This window comes from Lycorma delicatula, chromosome 4, assembly GCF_047948215.1.
Source record: "Lycorma delicatula isolate Av1 chromosome 4, ASM4794821v1, whole genome shotgun sequence".
NCBI classification, from domain to species: domain Eukaryota; kingdom Metazoa; phylum Arthropoda; class Insecta; order Hemiptera; family Fulgoridae; genus Lycorma; species Lycorma delicatula.
In genome coordinates, this window is record NC_134458.1 from 158624376 (window position 1) to 158648071 (window position 23696).

General features: G+C 32.0%; 1 protein-coding gene across 3 annotated transcripts in view; it reads left to right on the forward strand.

Moving 5' to 3' along the window:
- The first annotated feature begins 796 nt into the window (after positions 1-796).
- Positions 797-23696, forward strand: part of Ypel (Yippee-like) — a 603854-nt gene continuing 580954 nt past the window's right edge. For 2 of the 3 annotated variants that reach the window (XM_075362051.1, XM_075362053.1), the window contains exon 1: positions 797-983. Coding sequence is in view for 1 of the 3 variants with exons in the window: in XM_075362050.1 (XP_075218165.1) it covers positions 1191-1231 (41 nt within the window). In the remaining 2 variants the exon portion in view is untranslated. Of the gene's footprint in view, positions 1232-23696 lie in introns of all 3 variants that reach the window. The other variant, XM_075362050.1, reaches the window with a different exon arrangement.

Genomic DNA, 23696 nt, shown 5'->3' on the forward strand with positions numbered 1-23696 from the left:
GTCTAAACCGATTGTAATATAATTTTCTGCGAAAACAAATTTTATAGAATAAAACTTCTAAAGCTTCCTATCATTAAAAAAAAAAAAAATTAATTTAGAGGTGAAATTTAAGTTTGGTAAAGGACGTTAACCAGTTTTAATTTTTTTTAAAAGTTTTCTTTCATAATTAAATTAAGATTCTTTAACTGAAGAGATAGATTCTTTAAATTGGAAAGAATTTTAAATATTTTCGTTTAGATAAAAAGATGATGCAGCATTCCAGTGAAAATTTTAAAAATAAAACATTAATTCTTAAATTAAGGAAAAATTGACATAAATTTCAAATTGTGATAAAATCAATTAAAATGTATTTGAATAAGATTACAAGAATTACAAAGAAAAAAGATCGAAATCGCGTCTGTGGCACGACATTCTAGAAACAATATTTAAAAAAAGTGTTTACAAACACGATTTTCTTGATTATAGTATAGAAGATATACGCAAAATTTATATTTTTTGTCTATTAATAGGTGGTAATGTTATTAAAACATAATATAAAAATTAAAATGAATGGTAAAACCGTATTCAATTAACAGAAAACGAACTGAGAACGGTAACTTGTTTTTGTTTAGTGATATTTTCTACTTTGTGTAATAACAACAATACAAAATATAGAGAGACGTAGAAGTCCTAGATCGACCATGGACTGCTAGAGGTACAAAGTGGGGGAAAGCAGGCTGCGCACTAATAATGCGCAGTAGTTAGTACTGTAGACTTGTCAGCAGGGAGCTCTGAGTGTTTATTAGTATATCGAGTAGATTACGGTGTCGGTGTATGGTCGTGGACCCGTGTTTTGAATGCGTCGTAGTACAGTAGTAAATAATTGTGTTATTATCTGCTAAGAACGAGAATCAAATCCTCGCAATCTGGCCTGCAAGCTACACCTGTCTTCTACTACGTCTAATACAGATCAGCTTTATGAATTGTCTTCTTTGATACGAGAGGTTAGTGCTTAGTGATCAGTGACATAACTAAAAATACATTTCGCGTTACATGATATATTATTAATATAAATAATAACAACTTTTTAAGTTCTTTTTTTATTGTTTATCAGAAAAAAATATTTAGTTTTTTTTTTTTTTTTTGTTTACAATGTTTGTTATTTTTGAACGGACAACAGTTGTTAATTGTATCAAGAGTACTGTTTGAAGATGTGTCTTTGTTGTCCGGAAGATGGAATGATTGCTTTAAGGTGAGGTGAAAGGTCTCTTTGTCTGGGTTTCCATGGATGTTTTGGCAGTCAGCTGGTAGCAGCCAGTTGGTGGGGGGATGAGGGGAGAGTTCACGGTAGATGGCGTTGAACGAGAGCTGTCTTACATAAAAATAACCAATTTCTTTTTTTAAAAATCTTTATACGATTTTATTTAAAAGTTGATATATATTTTTAAATTTATTTATGTTATATACACCTATCCCCAGATACATAAATTTTTTATTTTGTGTTGTCCTTTATCTTAAGGTAACTATGATTAAAATCAAACCTTTTTATTTTATAATTGGGACAAAGATTTGGTTTCGTTTACAAACAATGTTCAGTATCATTTTCTACGGATACTTAATTTTTTTTTATCAGATCAGTTTTATCATTCGAAGTATGATATTTTAAAATAATATTTTTGAGTAATTATTAATTTTACTTCAAAATTATTTCCTTATTTTTTAAAAAATAAATAACATATTCTTAAAGTGCCCTTAAAAACTCACTGATGTGTATATATATTAAATTATTACAATTTGGTTTAGAAAATAAAATTACAGTACCATTATTTTATGTAATTACATGTAGTTTAGTAATGTATCAAAAAAAAATCCAGATTTTTTTTAATTGATACATATTGTAAAAGAAAATCAAAAAAACAAGTTATTTATAATAAAAATGACTATTTTAATTATTAATTAAATTATATAACTTTTTATTGCGTTTACAAAGAAAAACAATTGATTCGTTTAAGTCCATTTTTTGTTTCTCCTCGTATCCTCCCATTACTGCCGAAAATTAAAAAAAAATATATATATATAATTTTTTGTAATTTATTTGTATAATGCATCATAAGCTACAAATAAAAGTAGAGGCGTTTCTTATTGCCATTATTGGAAATTGTTTAAAAATTATAATAATACTGTAATACATAAATGGAGAGTTAAATTGAGTACAATAGGCAAGGCGCTTATGTAATATGTTTTACGTAGCTGCAGTACAGCTGTTCACAAGACAAAATCAGCTGGTGTTTTAGTATATCTACGTATTATCTTTTTAATGTAGCATTGCCCTTTTTTGTCGTGTTGTTATTGTTGCTTGCGGTTGTTGTTTGATTTATTCATTATTTAGCTTAAATATATAAATATTTTTGTGTATATATACATATATATATATTTCAGTACTTATAATGTATAATTATATGCAGGCAATATATCTAATCAATATATTACGTAATCAGAGTTTATTGGATTAACAGTTACTAAATATTTGTTTATTTTTTTGTAGATGCTTTCGTTGACGTTACAAAAAGGCTAACGGCTATATTTTATACTTTTGTAGTATTATTTTTTTTGCATGTCTTAATTTATAATTAGAATATCTTTTTTGTATTATGTATATAATCGTATAATTGCTTGTAAAATATGCTTTTTTATAAATTGAAGTTTTGCCAGTTATACTTTTTAATGCTTTTTACTTTTTAAATCAAATTTTCGATCGATTTACAATTAATAGTATTCTGTTTGTCTTCTTTGCCGTAATTTGAATTTTCACATATTGAAGTTAAAAGATAGTATGATAACTGTTCTTTAAATAAAAAAAATATATATAGGTATTACTTATAATTCTATTATCAAATATTAAGAAAATGAATGAATACATATTTTAATTTATTATTTATAAGAAAAAATTTAATTAGTAATTTTATTAATTATTTTAGTGGCCGAAAGATTGTAGTATCCTGTAAAATTTAAAAAACAAAAACAAAAAAACAGATTTTACTCTGTATTTCGTCACCACAAAAAATTCACAATATGGATACAGTATGTCTTATAATATAAACTTAATTAAAGCCCTATTGAACAATCAACAAATAAGATAAATTGAAATTCTGTAGGTCTGTCGAAAACAAAGCGCGTTTTATGTCGTTATACATTTTTTACAGTTCCGTATATTATATTTCATATATATATATAATATATAATGTATTAGAGTGAATATTGCTCTATTGCATCAAATATGGCCTCCTACCTAATTTATATATATATATATATATATATATATATAATATAATATATTATATATATTAATATATATATATATTTAATATATATATAATTTATTAGAGTGAATAGTGCTCTATTGCATCAAATATGACCTCCTACCTAATTTTACATATTATCTAATTCATGTCACTATCGGTTGACCACTATTTTTCTTAATATTACTTTCCCGGCTCTAGCGATATATGCTGCTATTGTTTGTTATAATGGAAAAGTATAAAATCGGTCAAAAAAGATCCAAAAAATTTGTCCTTTTTTATCGTTTTTTCCTGAGACATTTCAAAAAATAGATTAAATAAATTGCAAATAATCTACGAAAAAAATGTCTTTATTCCAATGCTCCCAAACCAAAAAAAAATTATTTTTGTCAGAATAATAATTATTGTGCATATTTGTATGTACTATATATAGACATGCATTTGGTCTTATAACTCTGGACTCCGTTGACTGATTTTCTTCAAATTTAGTAGACAAGTAATACTATCTTCTGGGGGGGGGGGGGAGAATGCATAACATTTTTGCGAAAATTGGAGAAAGGGTTAGGGATGGAAAACAAGAATATAGTCAAAAATGTTTATTGTAGTGTAAAATTGGTACTTGTGCATTAACCGGCACGCATGTTATTTTACATAATTTTCTTATTATTATGTATTTTTTTATTTATCTAACGCTAGTCTTAAAAGTAATTTAAAAAAAAATTATAAAATAATCAATTCAGACTGCATCATTCATGTGCGGGCCAGAAAAGTGATACTCCTTTCAGTATTTCTCCAAACAGTGCATTTTTTTGGAAATTTTTGTCGAAACATGAATTCAACCAGGTAGGATTGCCGGCCTCTGTGGCGCGAGTGGTAGCGTCTCGGCCTTTCATCCGGAGGTCCCGGGTTCGAATCCCGGTCAGGCATGGCATTTTCACACACGCTACAAATCATTCATCTCATCCTCTAAAGCAATACCTAACTGTGATCCAGGAGGTTAAACAAAAAAAAAGAAAGATTCCAAGCGGTGTCGAGCGGTACCCAGTGTTTTTTGTTGGCTCCACTTAACTGATCCCCACATTCTTTAGATATGCTGAGTATGTGATCCCGTCTCCGGGTCGATGAAATTGTAACTGCGATTAACTTGGAGATGAGTGTAACCAGCTGCCTCCAGCTCATCACGCTGATAACCAAGCCGACAGTCTTGATAAGACGATCGATCCCGCTTCAACTTTTTCTTTAATAATTCCCAGCAGCGTTTTTGTAGAACGATCAGGAACTTTGACGATGAAAATTTGATTTATTTCTTTGCAAATTCCCCCCCAAAATCCACTGTTGTGGAAGAACCCTGCTCGCATATTTTTGCATCCTGTAAACAGACTTTCATCGATCTTCACGACTGCGCCGTTTCCACCTATTTTGCCCGTCAGAAGGTGATTCTAAATAAAAGCACGTATTTCTCTTGTGTACATATTCCGGTTGACCTCAGTGCGTCGACTTAATTTCATTTGTTGATCGCAGAAGTCTACTGAAATCAGCTCTCGCAACGACAATAAATGAATCGCGTAACAGTAACTTTCGGAAGCCTACTATCCTCCAAGCCAATTTCCAACACGAAATCGCTTAGTTTCGTTACAAGTTATTTTGTTACATTTCTACTTCATACCGTCACTGAAATATAATTTCATACCGTGATCCTGTCTGCATTTTCGGGAACGTAACGCTACTCCTTATTCCTGTAACAACTGTACCGCTGCCTCTTCAGTATTTGGTAGCTGCGATAAATTCATTACTGTTACTTAAAATGGAAGGAAACTGAATGACGAAAACACGAAAGCTAAATAAATGAAAAAAATTATTGCGATAATAAGCAGATAACGAGAAATAAAACAACTTCATAACAGCGTGCACAACAAAAATAATGCGTAATAATAATATATAATAGCTATATATGTAAAATAATAACTATATGTGTACATAATAGCTGTTATATGTAAAAAAAATGTGCCTGCCTGTTGCTAAAGTGAAGTAAGCTCGAAATTTGTTTTTTTATTGAGAAGGGTATTAACATAATGATTATAATTAATTTAATTAGTGTGATTAATGCACAGGTACCGTAAAGTTAGACAATCATTTCGATTGTTAAATTATCATCAATAGATACAGAGTTGTAATATTAAAAAATTATTGGATGAGGTACTAATAAATAAACAGATGAAAAAATAACAATATTAATTAATAGATATAAAATTATAAGAACGAATATTTAAAAGAACGAATCTTTCTGGCAGTGTTTATTGAATAAAAGGAAAAAAAGTAGTACAAGCAATTGTCGTTTGAGGCAATTCCAGTCGTAAGTATAAAGTTAGATTTTTATATCGGTGGCGCCAACATAAGAGTTAGTAATGTATTATTAATTGATTTTTACTTCCTTATACGAAGTAAAGGAAGTATTGTGATCGCGAAAACTTTTGGTTATCAGATTTCAACGGAAATATCCATTTTGACCATCCCTGAATCCACTTTGACTAGTTTCAGCGTGACGTATGTATCTCGCATAACTCAAAAACGATTAGCTGTAGGTTGTTGAAATTTTGGATTTAGGACTGTTGCAACATCTAGTTGTGCACCTCCCCTTTTTATTTCAATCGACTGGACAATCTTTGTCCAGTCGATTTTGGTCCCAAAATCCAAAAACTGTGGATATTGAACTTTTTCTTAACTGCAATAATAAGTCCTCATTGAGAGCTTTTCAACGATATATCATAAATGGTACTTATTTTCATCGGTTCCAGAGTTATAGCCAAATAAAGTTTTTAATTAATGAAATATTTGGATCTTACATGGGGACGCCACATCGTTTCGAATCAGACTTCATTTCCTTTTTTTAACCTTTTTTTAAATTTAAATGTATTGATTTATTAATAATTATTAACCTCTGATTGTAAAAAAAATGATAATTCAATAAACAATAAAAAAATATATATATAAAAAATAAAAATATCAGAAGTTATTAATGAAATAAAATTTTATGTACTTTTCATTAAAAAAAAAAAACAAAAGTGTATATGTCATTTAATAGGCGTACACGGAAGTCATATGGTGCTCACATCAGATTTTTAATTTACGAGGGCCGCCTTTTAAGTTTTTAAAAAATATTCTTCTTTAAGATTTATACACTTTTGTATGCGTTTGAACCAATTCTCGAAACATTTTGACACTCTAAAGTTGATAACTCAAAAACATGGTTTTGGAAGGATTCAACAACTTCTTGAGGTGATGAAAATCGCTGACCACGCATTTTTTGTTTGTCATTCGAGAACAAAAAGAAGTCGTTAGGCGAAAAATCAGGTGAATACGGGGAATGAGACCATAACTGTTTTTCTCCGTCAAATAATCCGTTGTTTGAAATCCTGTATGAGAGCTGATAGTGTCAAGATGAAGAATGATGCGACGTTTTCGGTTTTTCCTGATTTCATTGATCACTTCTGTATCATTCAACATTAACTGTGCTTCCCGAACGAACCACTTTTGTTGGATTCTGTTCATCTTGGAACAGCCAAACAGTTGATTGTTCATAATCAACAAAACAATAAACAATGGTATGGTTAGTTTCCGGTTTTTACAAATGTATCTAAGATCTAAGTTTTGTCTCCTATTACGATGTTGTGTTGTCGGATTTTGGGTTTCCTCGGTCGAATTTTTTGAGCATTTCCTTACACCGATTGACACGAGCCTTTGAGCTTCGGTCAAATTATGCGGAATTCATCGGGAACAGATCTTTTTCACGGCTAGATGTTCAATGTACTGTAGTCTTCGATATGTCTAAGGATGCCTCTATATCACGCTAAGTCACATGCCGATCCTATTCAGTCATTTTGCTCACAGCGTCGATGTTTGTTTGGAACAAAAACCGATTTTGGTCGACTCTCACGAAATTCATCGCTTACAGAGACACGGCCACGTCGAAATTTTGCAAACCGATTGTAAATAGTCTGTTTTGGTGGTGATTCATTACCAAAAGTTGAATGAAGCGATTCGAGGCGTTGTTGAGTTAGATCCTTAGTAAAACTGAAAAAATCATCCAACAAAATCCTTCACGTGAAATTTCCATTTTTTCACAAAATTGTTTTTTTTTTTAACGTTCTCTGTAAACAAACTACTTGGCTTATTCTGAGCTGCCGCTGTTTTAACAATAAAAAAAGTAAAATTTTACATCAGCAGTAATGCCACATCTCAATAGCGCCAACTAGTGGTCGTTTGTAAAAACTTAAAATCCGACCTTCATATACGCAGATTTCTAACATTGGTAATTTAACAAATATAAAAAATATATTTTATTTTATTTAAAATATATATATATATATATTTAGAGCGTTAGTATTTTTATATTAAAAAAAGTTTTGTTTTATTACAAAGTTTATTTATTTCTACGTACATTTTGCTGAAGATATTACAATTTTTTTATTTTTTTTTTATTTTTATATTTAAGTTGTATTATTTACAAAAACCTTTTAGTATGAAACTTGTTTTACTTCGGATATGGTGAGAGGGTTTTCCCGAAATCGGTTATTATTTAGTACTTCTAAATATTAATATTAACATATAGATCTAGGTTTTTTTGATTTTATATTTATATATATATATATATATATATATATATGTTTTTATTAAATACTAATGACGTACTGTATAAATGTACACGTATAATAAAACACCGGTACCGGAATATGGTTTATAAAAAACAAGTTTAGAATAATTATTGTTGTTTATTACCTATTATGTAAGGTTATTCTTTTATGTATATATATTTATTTATATAAACTTAAAATCATGTTGACCTTGATGTTAAAGCGTTCTTCTTTTTACAGATATGTGTATTATAAACATAATCTACCTTTTGAGTTTTACTTAGATTAAAAGAAAAAAAATTAGTATTTATTTATTTTTTGTTTTACTGTATTACAGTTTACATTTCTATTTTAAAACCAGCCTTTTTTTTCTATGTTATTTACTTTTTAAAATGGAAATGTAAGGGATTTCTGGATGACATAGAACCTAACTCCTTTTATCTCAGTTGTATAGTTCTTTTCAAATTTTATTATTTTTTTTATAACTACGAAAGGTTAACGACGTCAGGATTTAATTATATTCAAATTATTTTTTTTCTGTTCTGATATAGTTGCCGTAAACGTTATATATATATATACATACATATATGTACGTATGTATATATATATATTTTTTCGGAATATTAGTAAACTTTTTTATGCGTATTAAATCGGTGTAGTGTTTAATCGTAATGCATAGTTGTTACCTATTGTAAGGTAAGTTATATGTACATACTACACTTCCTGATTGCAATGAAAATAATAATAATAAAACATTAGCATGTGACGTTAAGTCCTTGACATTATACTGAAAGTGAACAAATACCCTTGCCGCACACCCGAATGTAATATAAGTTTGTAACTTGTCAACTGTTTATTTTATTAATTCGCTTAATTATTCATTGTTATTGTTCTTATAATAGAATGATAAAAATAAATAGATGCCGTATTGATATCAGCAGTCCTCTTCGATTTTTATGATAGTCGATTTTTGTTTTTGAAATAGGTCGTTTAAAATTACTAAACTCTTAATTATTGAATTTTTGTATTATTATTTATTTATTCTATTTTACATAAAAGTGTTTTAAAACTTAGGATTAATTGTCTAAAATATTTGCATATTTAACAAATACATTAATTTAGTAACAGATATATACAAAGTGTCCCGAGAGGTGTTGACCAAACTTAAGGAACTGATTCAGGACATCAAAATAACTTCATAGATATAAATCTCCAATCTCGCTATATTTCCCGCCGTCCATCCTTTTGTGTCTTTTCAATAAAAATTTGTATCTTAAGAACGGATTGTGATGATTTTAATGAAATTTGGTGTACCTGTACCCGACAACAAGTTTTAAAAATAAAACAAGCTTGAAATATTTACATTTAAACATTTAAAAGTGGTGACTGTTTAAATCTTCCAATCATTAATAACTCCATAAATATTAGTTTTATCTAATAATTTTTCGTTAGGTAAAAACTAAGCCTTTTTCTGTGTACACGCATTTGTTCAAATCGGTTGAAAACCGACAAAAAAATCGGTTAAAAAGCTGAGACATGGCTGAAATTGTTAAAGTGGATCGCAAAATTTTGTTCCTGCTTTTACTAATTATAGAAATTATTATTAATCACTTTTAATTTAATTAGTGGAGGATATATTTTTACTTTCCTCTCTAGATAGCGCTATAGCAGAGCTGTAGCTCTATAGAGGAAGTGTTGTAATGTAGCACTTTAACGGAACGCGACTTTAGCCGCGTGACGAGAAAGTCCTACAACTGTGTTTTCAGCTTTATATATATATGGGTGTCAACAAGGTATCCCAACCCTGAAAATATCTTTTCAACAGTAAAAAAAAAATTAAATTAGCATTGCTCCTCCTTCAAAACTATATAATTTTCAGTAAATGAGACCAATAGACTCTCATGACCCTCTAAGGGGCAATTCAGAAATTTTAAATCGAAAGGATTGGGTCAAGTGTAATCATTTTAAAGGTCATTGAAAAACGAAAGTTTTGATGTATAAAAACATCGTGCTACGATAGCTTAATCAAAATGGCGGCCATTTAATGTTTTTTACGGCTAGTTTTAAAAGTGGATTACAGTATACCATAAGTAGTGGTCAATTATCGAAAAAAATAGATCGATTTGAAGTAGGAGTATTTGATAAATTTAATTTTTTTTAGTTCCAGACTTGGTTTATTTAATTCTGGCTTGTGTTTGAAGTGTAGGGCCATTGATGATGTGCGCCGTGTCTTATATGTCTGCCCCAGGTATCAAACTGAACGTAACAAAGTAGCTTGCGAGGATCAATTACGGTTTTGATCTGCAATTTAATTGGAAAACCGGAAAGGAATGGAACATAATTGCTGGCTTCCTTAGATTATTAGCCCTGTGGAGGATGGCTGAGGGGGTCTGATTCTATTATAGATGTAGAGATGGAATAGTAACCTGGGTAGTTAGGGGCCCGCCTGGGTTCTTACTTCGCCAAGATAGGCGTTTTAGCATCGAGTCCCGGTTAGTTGAGATATTGGTCATTAGAATGAGATGGATAACCCACCGGGTTGGTCTAGTGGTGAACGCGTCTTCCCAAATTAGCTTATTTGGAAGTCGAGAGTTCCAGCGTTCAAGTCCTAGTAAAGTCGGTTATTTTTACACGGATGTGAATACTAGATCGTGGATACCGGTGTTCTTTGGTGGTTGGGTTTCAATTAACCACACATCTCAGGAATGGTCAAACTGGGACTGTGCAAGACTGCACTTCATTTACACTCATACATATCATCCTCATTCATCCTCTGAAGTATTATCTGAAAGGTAATTACCGGAGGCTAAACAGGAAAAAGAAAAAGTTGTCTGGAGAACTGTGTGATAGAGCTTTCCTAACTTTATCGATGATAGTTTTAACAAAGCAATTTTATCGAAAGACTCCCTCACGGTATACTAATATGGCGTGTGTCATTACCTATTGCAGTTAATGAAAGGCCGACTTCAAAGTTTGAGCTTACTCAGCAATAGAGCTAGTAAAATCAGAAGTTTATTTGACTGGATTTTCCTTCTCAGGTGTAATATTTATTAATCGATATACCAAACGTGTTTCGATTTGAAACCAATTTTTTAATATGTTCAACCAATTCGTAAAATTGCTACGGTCGGATAAAGTTTGAAAGGGTGTTGCTTTTTTAAATTGTAAATCTCACTGTAAAATGTAATCCGGTGTATTGCATTATAAACAGTAATTCATAACAGTAGTTGTTTTTTCTGTCTTATTACATAATCGTTGAAGTAAATTTTACTTTTCTCAGCAGTTAATGTAGCAATTTAAAAATAAATATCATTTCATACGTATTATAAATATTATGTGATCGTTGAATATTGATACATTATATAGATCACGTCGAAATGAATAGATATGCTACTTCTAAGGATAAAAATGGAACTGCCTCGGCATTTCCTTTGCGTGGATAGATCAAGCAAGGGAAACCGTGATAAAACTTAATTAGTGCAGCATCACAAAATACATAATTAATTATAATATGAAAATGGAATCGGTTAAAGACCATATAAATAATCAAAAATATAAATTCATTAAAAAAAATTAAATTTAATATGCGAGAGTAGTAAATAAATAACAGAGTTTTCGGATATTAATTATTAATTAATAATATTAGGTTGTCTAACAAGTATTGAGTCTTTGGAGGCAAAAATTGAGAATACATTTATTGTTATTGGTAAATAACATTATGAGAACACATATGCACTATTTTTTTCGATGACCTGCCATTTTTCCGGCAACTTCCTAATCCCGTCGCTGTAGAACTTCCATGGTTTCTGGTCAAAAATTTGTGACACGTGGTCTTCACAGGCTTATTTTGAAACTAACTTAACACCATTCAGGAAGTTCTGCAGAGACCGAAATAAATGATAGTGTGACGGTGCCAGGTCTGTGGTATACGGTGGGTACATTAAAACTACCCAGTCAAGTTAATTCGTGACGGGTCGTTAAAGATGTATGTGGTCTGATGTTTCCAGCGTGGTATATGACACCCTTTCTGTTGACTAGTCAGGCCTTTTCTTTTGATTTGCCAAGGTGCAATCACGATAATTGTCGATAGTACGCGTCTGAGTCTATCGTACTGCCTGGCGGCAGCAGCTTGTGACCCTCGATGTCCTTCCAATTTCAGCAAACGCACAGCATAACCTTCTGTGTGAACTATGCCACAGATTGTGGAGCTTTTCCTCACTTCGATCACGATCTTTTTCGCACATTGTCTCATATGTTATGCACTTTTCATCAGTCGTGATCAACCGCTTCAGAAATGGCTCGATTTCGTTACGTTTCAGTAGAGATTCGCAATTAGAAATTCGATCGGGTAAATTTTTCTGAGTCAAATCATGCGGCGCCCAAACGTCGAGCTTCTTTTTGTAGCTAAATTTCTCCAAATGGTTTAACACTGTCTGGTGATGGAGTTTAGGTCATTGGCAGTGGTATGACTACCTACATGTCGGTCTTCCTCGACTTTTGCCAGAATATCATTCATTTTTTCTCTGATTGGTTATTGAGAGCAGCTTCTTGTGCATCGAAATTTTCAGAACGAAAGCTACTGAACTATCTTTTGGCTGTTGTTTTTGATAACATATCTTGCCCATAAACAGCACAAATTTCTTCACGGGCCTGCGCAGTATTTGCGCCTTTATAGAAATAAAGTTGTAAAATGTAGCGCAGTTTTGCGGAAAGTTCACTCATCTTCACGGTGCAATACCTTACGTCTGAATATTAAAACCTATAGTCTGAGTAAATTAATACTTTTCGTCAGAGTATTTAGTAAGAATTCCAACAATTTTTGCACATCTACTAGCTTCAACTTCCAGCTGTCAAATGACGTTCGGCCTGACCCACTGCGATTCATATACCCTGAGTTTTGAGACGCTAACTAGGCTGTTGCGCAAAAGCCTCATTATTTTTTTAGATATTATATTAATTATTAATTTATTTTCGAATATTGATGTAGCTTTGTTTAGTGTGAAGAGTATAACGCACTTATAAATATTAGTTATTTTTAATTTACGCATATTTTTTCTTATTCATCTTATCAAAACGAATGCACTAATTAAAAAAAAAAGTTGTTCTGAATGAAATAACTATTACTTGGAAATTCACCAAGATTACTTGGAAGTTGATTGGAGAATGCTTGGTTGAAAACAGCCGAATTTGCAAGGGGAGGAAATAAAATGAAATTAGTTTATTAGATTATTATGTTGAAATAATAACAATAAATGGTTATCTTGATTAATTTATTTTTAAGATAACATATAATGTTATGACAAAATTCAGTGATATAATAAGATTTTAAAAGTTAACAGAAAACTAATTTCAGAACAAAATAAGACCACCCTCGGTTTTTTTTTATGAAGCGTGTTATTAAACTTCAAATAAATTGGGAAATATATATATATATATATATATATATATATATATATATATGTTGCCACAAGTGTAGCAGTTTATAAATAATAACATTTACCGAAGTTTCAGCTGAAGTGGCTATGATCCACGCCAGTTAATTTATAACCTTGGTACTCGGCTACAGTCATTGTTATACGGTTTTTACCTTCTATATATATTTTTTCTTTTAATCTTGTCTAAATTGCATTATGGACAAATTATGTTCAGCGGTCGTTCAGGGAGATAATTTGTCTACGCTTTATTTTTTATTACTCATCTTTTATTATTATTTTCTTCGTCAATCATTAAATTACGAAAATAAAAACCTAATCTAAACTGTTTTATTTATTCTCATAAAACTGTAATGATAAACTGCTTTAATTTTTTTAATGTTTCCAGTTTTTTTTCTATATCTGTAAGTTAATACAGCGGTTCTGATTTTCATAATATCGATATCAAATAATTTGTTTAAATTAGGCGATTAAAAGAAACTTACCGATCTTCTTTGGGGAATGGTAACGTCTCTCTGCCTTTCATCTGGAAGTTCTGGCTTCGATCTTGGTCAGGCATGACATTTTTTCTCAAGTTACAAAAACATCGTTCATTTATCTTTACTATCGTACTATATAAAGAGAAAGAGGGTTTTTGTTTAATATATATAAATAGTAGTGCCGTATATAAATAGTAGTAAATTTATAGGTCTATAAATATTCTATATGAAAACCTTTATATATATATACATATATTATTGTATAAAGAGGAAGAGGGTTTTTGTTAGTTAGGGATAATCTAAAAAACTATTCGATCAGTTGCAACCAAATTTTTACACATATTTCGTGGCATAACTGAGAAGGTTTTTACATGTATTTCATCTTGAAAATACACACACACACACACACACACACACACACACACACACACATATATATATATATATATATATATAGGAGATTTGCCGGTTGAAGCTCAGACATTAATGAACTGAGAATCTCTGTCAGTGTGTGAGCTGGGTTTGAACTTAACGATTCGAATCAGTCGAATGAATAATATTACAAAAATAATAGAATTAAATGTACGTTAAATAAAATAATATTAAATAAATTTAAAAAAAATTCTGTTTAACAATAATGCGTTTGCCGTGGGGACTGTGTGTTAGGCTAGAGTGGTGAGGTATGTGAGCATCTCGTGCGAGGCCAGACCAGTCGTCACCAAATGGTAATAAACGTCAAATGGTAATAACGGGGTGTCCCTGGGGCGCTGTTTTGGGAGGTGCAATGTTTGATATCTTTGCAAATAATTGTCCGATTTTCAAGACTGAAACGGGGTATTTTTTAGTAGGTTGAAGGTTAACTTTTGCATGCATCAGGTACACGTCGATCTAATAGATCACGGTTATTCTGAAATGTATAAGTATATATATATATATAGTCTGTATATTTGTTTGTTATCTCGAGAAACGCGGTAACTTTTTAAAATTAGGGAAAATGTAGATTTATCCATTTACTTCATTATTATGTTTCAACCACCACGGTAAAGAAGTTATGAATTTTTCGTCGTCAGTAGTGTGTTTTTAGTTATCATAGTTACTATTATTCTGTCTTTGTAATTTAGTTTCTTTTACAGGTTTGTATGAAGCCTGAATAGTTTAATTGTTATTTATCAGTGTTATTCTCACAATCATGAGGATAACGAACAGTGCAGAGGTCCAGAGGGCGGAGGCCTGGACGGGAATGGCAACTAAGCGAGCTCTGCGGGTGTCCAGGGCGCCGGCCCCTCTGAAAAATTGGGAATGGAGAGCGAAGCGAGTTCTGCGCCCCGGGTGGCCCTGAGTTGGCCCCGGATACGCCTGGGCTGACCGGAGCACCGAGGTTCCAGATTCTAGCTAGACGAGTCGGCTAGTATATGTATAAAACCGATTTTTTTTCATTTTGATCTTTTTGTAATTTGCTTTAAATTAGCAAGTAGAAAGTTGGCAGGTATTTTTAATTTAAATTTGTCTTCTAAATATTCGAAATTTGTGGAAGACGTTTTTAAGTATTTATTTATTTTATTATTTATTTTTTTTATGAAAAAGTGGTAATCAGCAGTTACGGTCATTAGGCTATGAAAATTGCTAGCGTATGAAAAGATGCCATGCCTGACCGGGATTCTTACAGGACCTCCGCATGAAATGCTGAGACGTTATCTACTTAGCCATGGAGGTTGGCATTTAAGTATTTATAATGATTTAGCTTAATTTTCGTGTTCAGTTTTTGGGTTCTTTGTAAAAAAAAAGAAATGTGTGATTACTTAGACATTAAGAGAAATTAGTTTAATAAGATTTCGTGTAACCCGAATGATGATTATGAACAAATGAGACAAAATTATTCTTAAGGTAATATTAATAATTTTATTATAAAAAACGTAAATATACTGCCATGGGTTGAGTTTTGAAATAGTATTTAAATAGTTTTAAAATTAGTTTTTTTTATCAATTGGAATACTTTAGATTCATTTAAAAGTTGGGAAATATAAATGACCCATATTTGTACTATAATTATATTAGTACATGAATATATAACGAACAAATAATGGATATGAATTTGTTTTTTAATAAATGCTACAACACGTAAAAACATTCTATCTCTTCCTGTTTTATATTTTTTTTATCTGAGAAAAAATGTAAATACATATATTTTAATTACATCCGATTCTTGTCACCACTTCCTTGTGTACCTGTTCTGTAATTTTAATTATATTATATTATTTATTTTATTAATACAGTAGTTTAAAACGTTTTGTATTTACATTGCATATGCATATAAATTATGTGTAGATAGGTTATGAAGGCAGTGAATAGTGTGATTTGTTTTTTCCCCTGCTTCAGCTTTATGATTTTTTTCTTTATTTGTGAAATTACGGTCATTGACTGCTTGGTCATTTAACCCAATGGAATTGGGCGTATGAAAAATTTCATACTTAACCAGGTTTCGTACCCGGGACTTCCGGATGAAAGGCCGAGACGCTACCTCTCTGCCGCAGAGATCGATGGAGTGTATATATATATATAAAGCCTATTTTGCTCTACAGTAAATAAACCTGTCGCAGTTTTTATAATATTAAATATTCATTAATTCGAAGGCAGATTTTAACTATCCTATTTGCTATCAGCTTCTATAGAAAAAGTAGATATCACTAAAGAGGTTTATTTGTACGAAAGTTGTGATATAGTGGCGAACTCTTCGGTGATGTAATGAAATTGAAAAGTTTACAGAAAAAATTGAAGAACAGAATAAGAACACCCTCGTTTTTTTATAATTTTCAGCACTATTTTTATCATTAGTATAGCAGTTATGCATAATATAACCTGTTATTAGGTTATATTTTTAACCTAAGTGTTATTAGGTTAAAAATATAACCTAATAACAGGTCTTTGCTTGTCTCACAAAGACCTTTAAGACAAGGTATCACATGAGCATGTGTTCCGTTTAAAAGTTTTGAGTCGTCTCTGCCTCCCACCCTTCCAGAAGGCCGAATACTCTAAATTGGAGCTTACTGAGTTAGCCTGTCTTATCGGAGAAGACTTCCAAAGAAAGAATCGGGATACCTCAAATGACAAAAAAGGATTTAAGGGGAGCATACAACCGTAGTTTCTGAAACAAACACATGTTGGCCGGATTGGGTGATCCAAATTTAATTTTAATTGTATCATTTTTCTCGTTCAGCGAGCTGTTTTGAATGATATATCAGATGACCATTTGAAATTTTTGAGTTGACCCCTACCCCCGCCGATCAAAAATCGAAAAGAGTGAACTATACGTACATTGAAGTAGCTCCTCGGTACAGGAAAGAATGCCCCAAACCGCATCCAGTTATCTCAATTATAAAAAAGGTTGGAGAGGATATAAGTTACTTTTCAACCATCCGGTATAAATGAAAGACTTTCATTTTCAGCGCAAAAAGTAAAATTCCAATAAAACCAAAATTATGTGTAATATCAACAATTAACAATTTTTTTATGAATCTTATAACATTACATTATGTTCGAAAAACAATGTCATCTATATGGCTTTCACGGCTTGCTTGACTCATCCTAATCTGTCAACAGAATTTTGCGTGTCTTTTACGGATAAATAGCTAGAATTCCACTAATAACCCGTCGAATATTTGCTTTCAAGTTATCAATCGTTAGTGGATTAATTGTATATATTGTGACTTAACATAATCTCAGAAAAAAGTGCAAGAGAGTCAAATCAAATGGTTTTGGTTACCAGTTGATATTTACCATTCCCTGAAATTTTCGAATCGCCAAATGTTTGACGTAGTAACTGAATTACTTCAGCAGCTGTGTAGCATGTGGCACCATTCTGTTGAAATCACATCTCATTCAAATTAAAATTTTCTAAATTTGTAAACGAAAAAATCACGAATCAGCTCGTTTGCGTTCACCAACTACTGTAATAGCATCTCCTTGCTCATTTTCGAAAAGAAAATGACCCAATGATGCCACCAGCCCATAATTCACAGCAAACAGTGATTTTTTTCGGATTTAATAGTCGCTGTTGACTCATTTACGTACTAGAATCATCCCATATATGGCAATTTTGCTTGTTTACAAAGCCTTAAAGTCAAATATGAGTCTCATCTGAAAAAAATGATTTTTTGATGAAAATTTGGATCCACTTCGAGCTGCTCTAGAGTCCAATCAGCAAACTATCTACACGAAGAATGGTTCCGCGGCTTTAATTATTGAGTTAGTTGAGTCTTATATGGGTGTAATGGAAGCGCACGATACGTAGCTGTAATCGATTCCATATTTCGATAATAAATTTTTATGATTAGTAGAGTTTTTTGAGGTGTGTAGTGTTTCATCCCCACCTTGGAGACACCGCACCACACTGTTACTTTGAGCTGCGGAGAGGTTTTTGGTGTAGTTCACATGGGTTCTCCGACGTCCAGTACCAACAATTCTAGTTGAGTAGTGGATGCCTCGGCAGGAAACCCCACACACTCAGTATTACGGGCTGCTGGGCGTCTGGTTGCAGATTTTCCCTTCTCCGACGTAAAATAAAAAAAAAGTGGTTGCGGTTGAGGAAAACACGTGTTGTGAGTACTTCTTGTGAAACGAAGGCGTTTAGTAGTTTTTTGGACGATTTTAGTGTTGCTTTTTGGATTACTTTTTTGGTTAGCGTGTATGATCATAGTGGTGAAGTTTTGAAATATTCTACCGAAGGGTTCTCAAGATATTAGCCTTTTTCGGTGATCATTGTTTTTTTTTTTGGCATAATTACTGTTGAACTTTGTTATATAACTTATAAGGAAATTGCGGTGGATATGGAGTGTGGTGTCCCACAAGGCTATGTGGTTGGTCCAACCCTTTGGAACTTGGCGTATGATGACATCCTCAGGGTGAAGTACTTTAAGGGGATCTCGGTTACCGGTTTTTCCGATGATGTGTCGCTGCTCATAGCGGCCAAGACAGAGGAGGGAGTAGTTAGGAAAAGAGACGAAGCAATCACCCTCTTCGACAATCGGCCGGCCGGACATGGTTTGAGCCTTGCAGCGGAAAAACCAAGCTGCTGGTGATGGCTGGGAGAAGGCGGCTTGCTGCCATCAGGTTGCTCGTAAAGGGGTTGGAAATAGAGCCAGTTAGTAGGTCCAAGTACCTCGGGGTATGGCTCGATAACAAGAGGTCATTCCAGGTGGATGTTAGGGAGGAAGGTAGAATCGTGTCGGCTGTTTCTAGGCTCATCAGCAGGGTAGGCGAGCCGAGCTCATTCAAGAGGATGCTGACGGCAGTTGCTCGGTCCGTTGTCCTGTACGCTGTGCCGGTGTGGAAGAGGGCTCTTGGCAAGAAGGTGGCTGTTCCGAGGCTTGAGGGCTTGCAACGACGATTGGCGATCGGGGTTGCTAGTGCCTACAAAACAGTCGGCACGGAACTATCCTGGTGATCGCTTCGCTCCCTCCATTGGAGCTTTTGGCGGAGGAGCGAGTGAGGAAAAGGGAAGGGATGCTGAAGGGCATGGCCATCCAGATGGAAATGGGCTTCGTCACTCATCATAGGGCGTTTACATCTTTCGTACGAATGGCATTCATTATGTCACAAAATTCTTTGCATTGTACAAAATCCCTTTCAGTTAGCTGGTGGACGATCATTATTTTATGAATGAAATTTGAGATCATCGTGTAAGATGCGATGAAGCGAACGCTGTGACGTACCCAGCACTACAGCCTGTCGCCTAGTGGATCGTTTCGGACTAGCAGTAGCCATTCTCACTCTGTTTACGTTTTCCGGAGTTTGGAGTGATTGGGAGGGCCAGATGGTTTTATCTTCATCACAGATCTAATACTTCTAAACGCCTCATCCATCGGAGTATGGTGTTTCGATCTGGAGCTGCACCTCGATGTTTGACATTAGAATTTTGACTGAAAAGACGTTGAACCGTGACTACAGAATCATTATTTCTAAAAACTGCTCGACAGCAAACACGCGATGTTCTATTATATAAATATACAAATTTCTGTACGGTAATTATTGTTATTTTGTTTTGTTTCAGCTGAAAAAAAAAAACTAAACTAAAATGTCGTACTAAATTTTGTACCTTTTCACCTTTGATTTAGAAAGGTCATTCTGAAATGTTTTTTTTTTTTTTTTGCTTGATGGATTAGTTTACCATAGAAGCTTACAGAAAAGTTTTTTCGTGGGAATACGTAAATTTAATTTTTTAGCTTATGAAAAATGTCATGCTTGATCGGGATTCGAATCCAGGATCTCTTCAGATATAAGGCCGAGATGCCACCACTCCACCACTGAGATTGTGAATTTGATTTTGAATTAATCTATAAACTGACAGTAGTTTTGTTTTTATTTACTTTTTTTTATTCCATATGTGTTAACCAATTTAAATTTTAATGAATTGTAAAGATTATAAAATTTGACCTAAAATATAAAATTAACATATAAATAAGCGAGGGAAATGGATCTAGGTACAGTATTAATTTGAAGGTTAACAGAAAATTAAGGATAGTAGTTCAGGTTGTTGGTAAGTCGGTTATTGGATAAGAGAAGGGATATATATCCGGTCGTTTACTGTTTATATTGTTTGTTGTTTATCTTGCTTGGTAAGGGTATCATTTAGTTAAATAGGGATGTACTGTGTATAGGCGGGTGGGTGGGTGAAAGAGTGAGGAAGGATGATTCAGTGTTAAGATTTTCTAAGGTTAAACGTTTAGCTTTATTGTCTTTGTTTTGAATACATTCACAAACACACGCGCACAAATACACACTTAAATAGGGATTTATATATATATATATATATATATATATATATATATATATAGGAAATATATCTTCTCGTCAGGTTTTAACAAGGTTAAAAGGTCTTTGTTTAATTCGTCAACAACGTCGAATTAAAATTATTTGTTAAATTAAGCATATAATTTTAGTTAGTATGATCATATTATAAATGTGGATATATGCACGCTTTATTTAACTTTTTTAAATCTCTCCTCTTTAATTACTATTTTCATCTTATTTATATATTTTTTATTTTAATTTTTGCTTATAAATAATTAAATTTGTTAAGTTCTGTAGATTTTCTCTTAAATTAGTTTTGATGACTATTTAGTTTGTTTTTAATTATTACGCGTTAAGTCGTTAGCGCGCTTCTTATGTTAATAAAATATTAATACGAAGTTAATTATTATAATAAATTTCTTAATTTATTTTATTTCAATTAAATTTATTCAGAACAATTTTCAGTAATAATAATAATAATATTATGTAAGCAATTAAAAATATTATATTTCATTAATTTTCTTTACTTTTTGTCTATATTAATTACGTTTCTTTTAATTAAGATGTATTTTTCCATAATAATAAAAAAACGTACTTTAAAAATTAGTAAAAAAAATTCAAGTTCATCGTCATTAAACGAAGAAGAAGGTTATGTAAAATTTTTTAATTAAATGTGAAAATTTAGCAAATATTGTACAGAATGAGTAAAAAGTATTGAAACCCCTCAACAGCTTTAAAAATCGTTCCAGATACGGCCAGATATATAACTGGTCAACTACTTTACCTTTTGAAAAAAAAAATAGAATTTCAACCCCTTTTTAGGAGGTGGCCCAGGGTTGTAACACAAATATTTTAAATGGTAACACCCTGTGTGTGATAAATCATTTTAAAGGTCTCTTTAAGACAATAAAAATGGTATAAATAAAAAGTTGGTACAATGTCTGTACCCAAAATGGCGGCGGGATAAATTTTGGATTTTGAAAATTACTAAATTTTATAAGTTCATATAATAAAATTAAATAAAAAGAAATTAAACCGAATAAAATTAAAATGTAATGTAATTTAATTAAGATTTATTTTAAAAGTTAAATTTAAAAAGATTAAATAATCTTTATTTTTAAAACCAAAAATTGTTTTTGTTCCAATTTAATGAAAAACTAAATAAAAATATTGTCACCTAATCGTGCTGATCAGCTGATCATTGTTGGTCTCTTACAGTTGTTGCAAAAATGAAGCTTGCTTTATTGTTGTGTAGTACTCCGTTTGAAATGTTTCATTACTACACTATTGGTTTCTTATGCGAATTTACTGTGATCCGTTGGCTAATTGATTTTGTCTACCTTTACCACATTTGTAAGCCACTTGTTATTTACATATTTTTTGTTATTATTTTTACCGAATCAATTTTTTCTGTACTACTTGCTAACTTTGCTATCGACATGTCAGTTAGTGTACAGGACAGGGTCACAATTTTAATTATGGGCACTTTGGTGATAGAGTTATGTCGTATCATGAAGTCTGTGAATTGTTCAATGCGATGTTTAATAATCGTAACCCTATTTCAAAACGTACAGTGTCAAAAACTATCAAACGATTTGAAAAAACAGGGAACATTAATAATAGGGGAAAACCAGGGAGGCCTAAATAGGCAACAAATAATAACAAATATCAAAGTTCAGCTATTCGAACGTTAAAAAATGAAAATTTCAAACCCTTCAAAATTAATCCGGTGCAAGAACTTAATCAAGTTGACTACGATCGAAGACTTGAGTTCTGCGAAATTATGATGAACCATATTTGTGGAGATCCTAATTTATTAAACAACGTAGTTTTTAGTGATGAGGCTATATTTTTTTTAAACGACAATGTAAATCTCCGTAATTGTCGATACTGGACTGGTATCAGTCCTCACTGGTATCGTGAGGGACATACACTAATTTAGGCCAAAGGGCCTATACTTATTGATTGAATTTTAAATACAGTGAAATATGAGGCTTTGCTTCTCGACCATATCATTCCAAACATTCAAAACGTTGTCGGCCCCAGCTTCCAGAATATTTGGTTTTAACAAGATAGTGTCCCGCCTTATTTCGATGTTCAGGTACGTGAAATTTTAAATGCATTTTTTCCTAGAAGATGGGTTGGCGGAAGGGATCAAATAAATTAGAATAGCCAGCGAAATCACCCGACTTGTTACGTTGGATTACTTTCTATGGGGTTATTTAAAAAGTATTGTTTGTCATACACAATAAGCCCCAAGATATCGTTGATTTACAAAGTACAGTTTGAGAATCGGCACAAAATATCACTAAGGAATCGTTGAATAATGCAGTATCCTCCTTTTACAACCGATTGGCATGCTTTCAAACAACAGAAGGAGGACATTTTGAACATTTATTAAAATGAAATGTAAGTAAATAAGCAAACATTATGCTTAATAAATAATTAAAAAAAAAAAAAAAATATTCGGTAAAATCCATTTAATCAAATTTTTATGAGTTTATTTATTTGCGATAAGTTCCTAAAATTATCATCAATGTAATTTTTTCAAAATCCAAATTTTATCCCGCCACCATTTTGGGTACAGACATCGTACCAACGTTTTATTTATACCGCTTTTCTTGTCTTAAAGAGACTTTTAAAATGGTTTATCACACAAAGGGTGTTACCGTTTAAAATATTTGTGTTACAACCCCTGGGCCACTTCCTAAGAAGGGGTTGAAATTTTATTTCTCGTCAAAAAGTAAAGTAGTTAGGGTTATTTTAGTAGTTATTTTACCGATACCTTATCCTAAAAGTTGCGGTATTCTATCTGGGACGGTTTAAAAATTGTTGACGGGTTTACATACTTTTGACTCATTCTGTATGATGAAATAATATAAAACAAAAGCTTTTAATAACGCCCATTAACGTCTTTAAGAATTTTAATTGATCGTACTTTGAATTAGGTGTATGTTTAAATGCGCGAACGCGTTAATTTTATAATTCTGGGTTAAAAACCGTACATTAATGGGACTAAACAACTCATTAAGCAATATTAAATATCGTCTCAGATGGTTCTTTAGTGTCTTAATGCAAAACCTGTTTGAT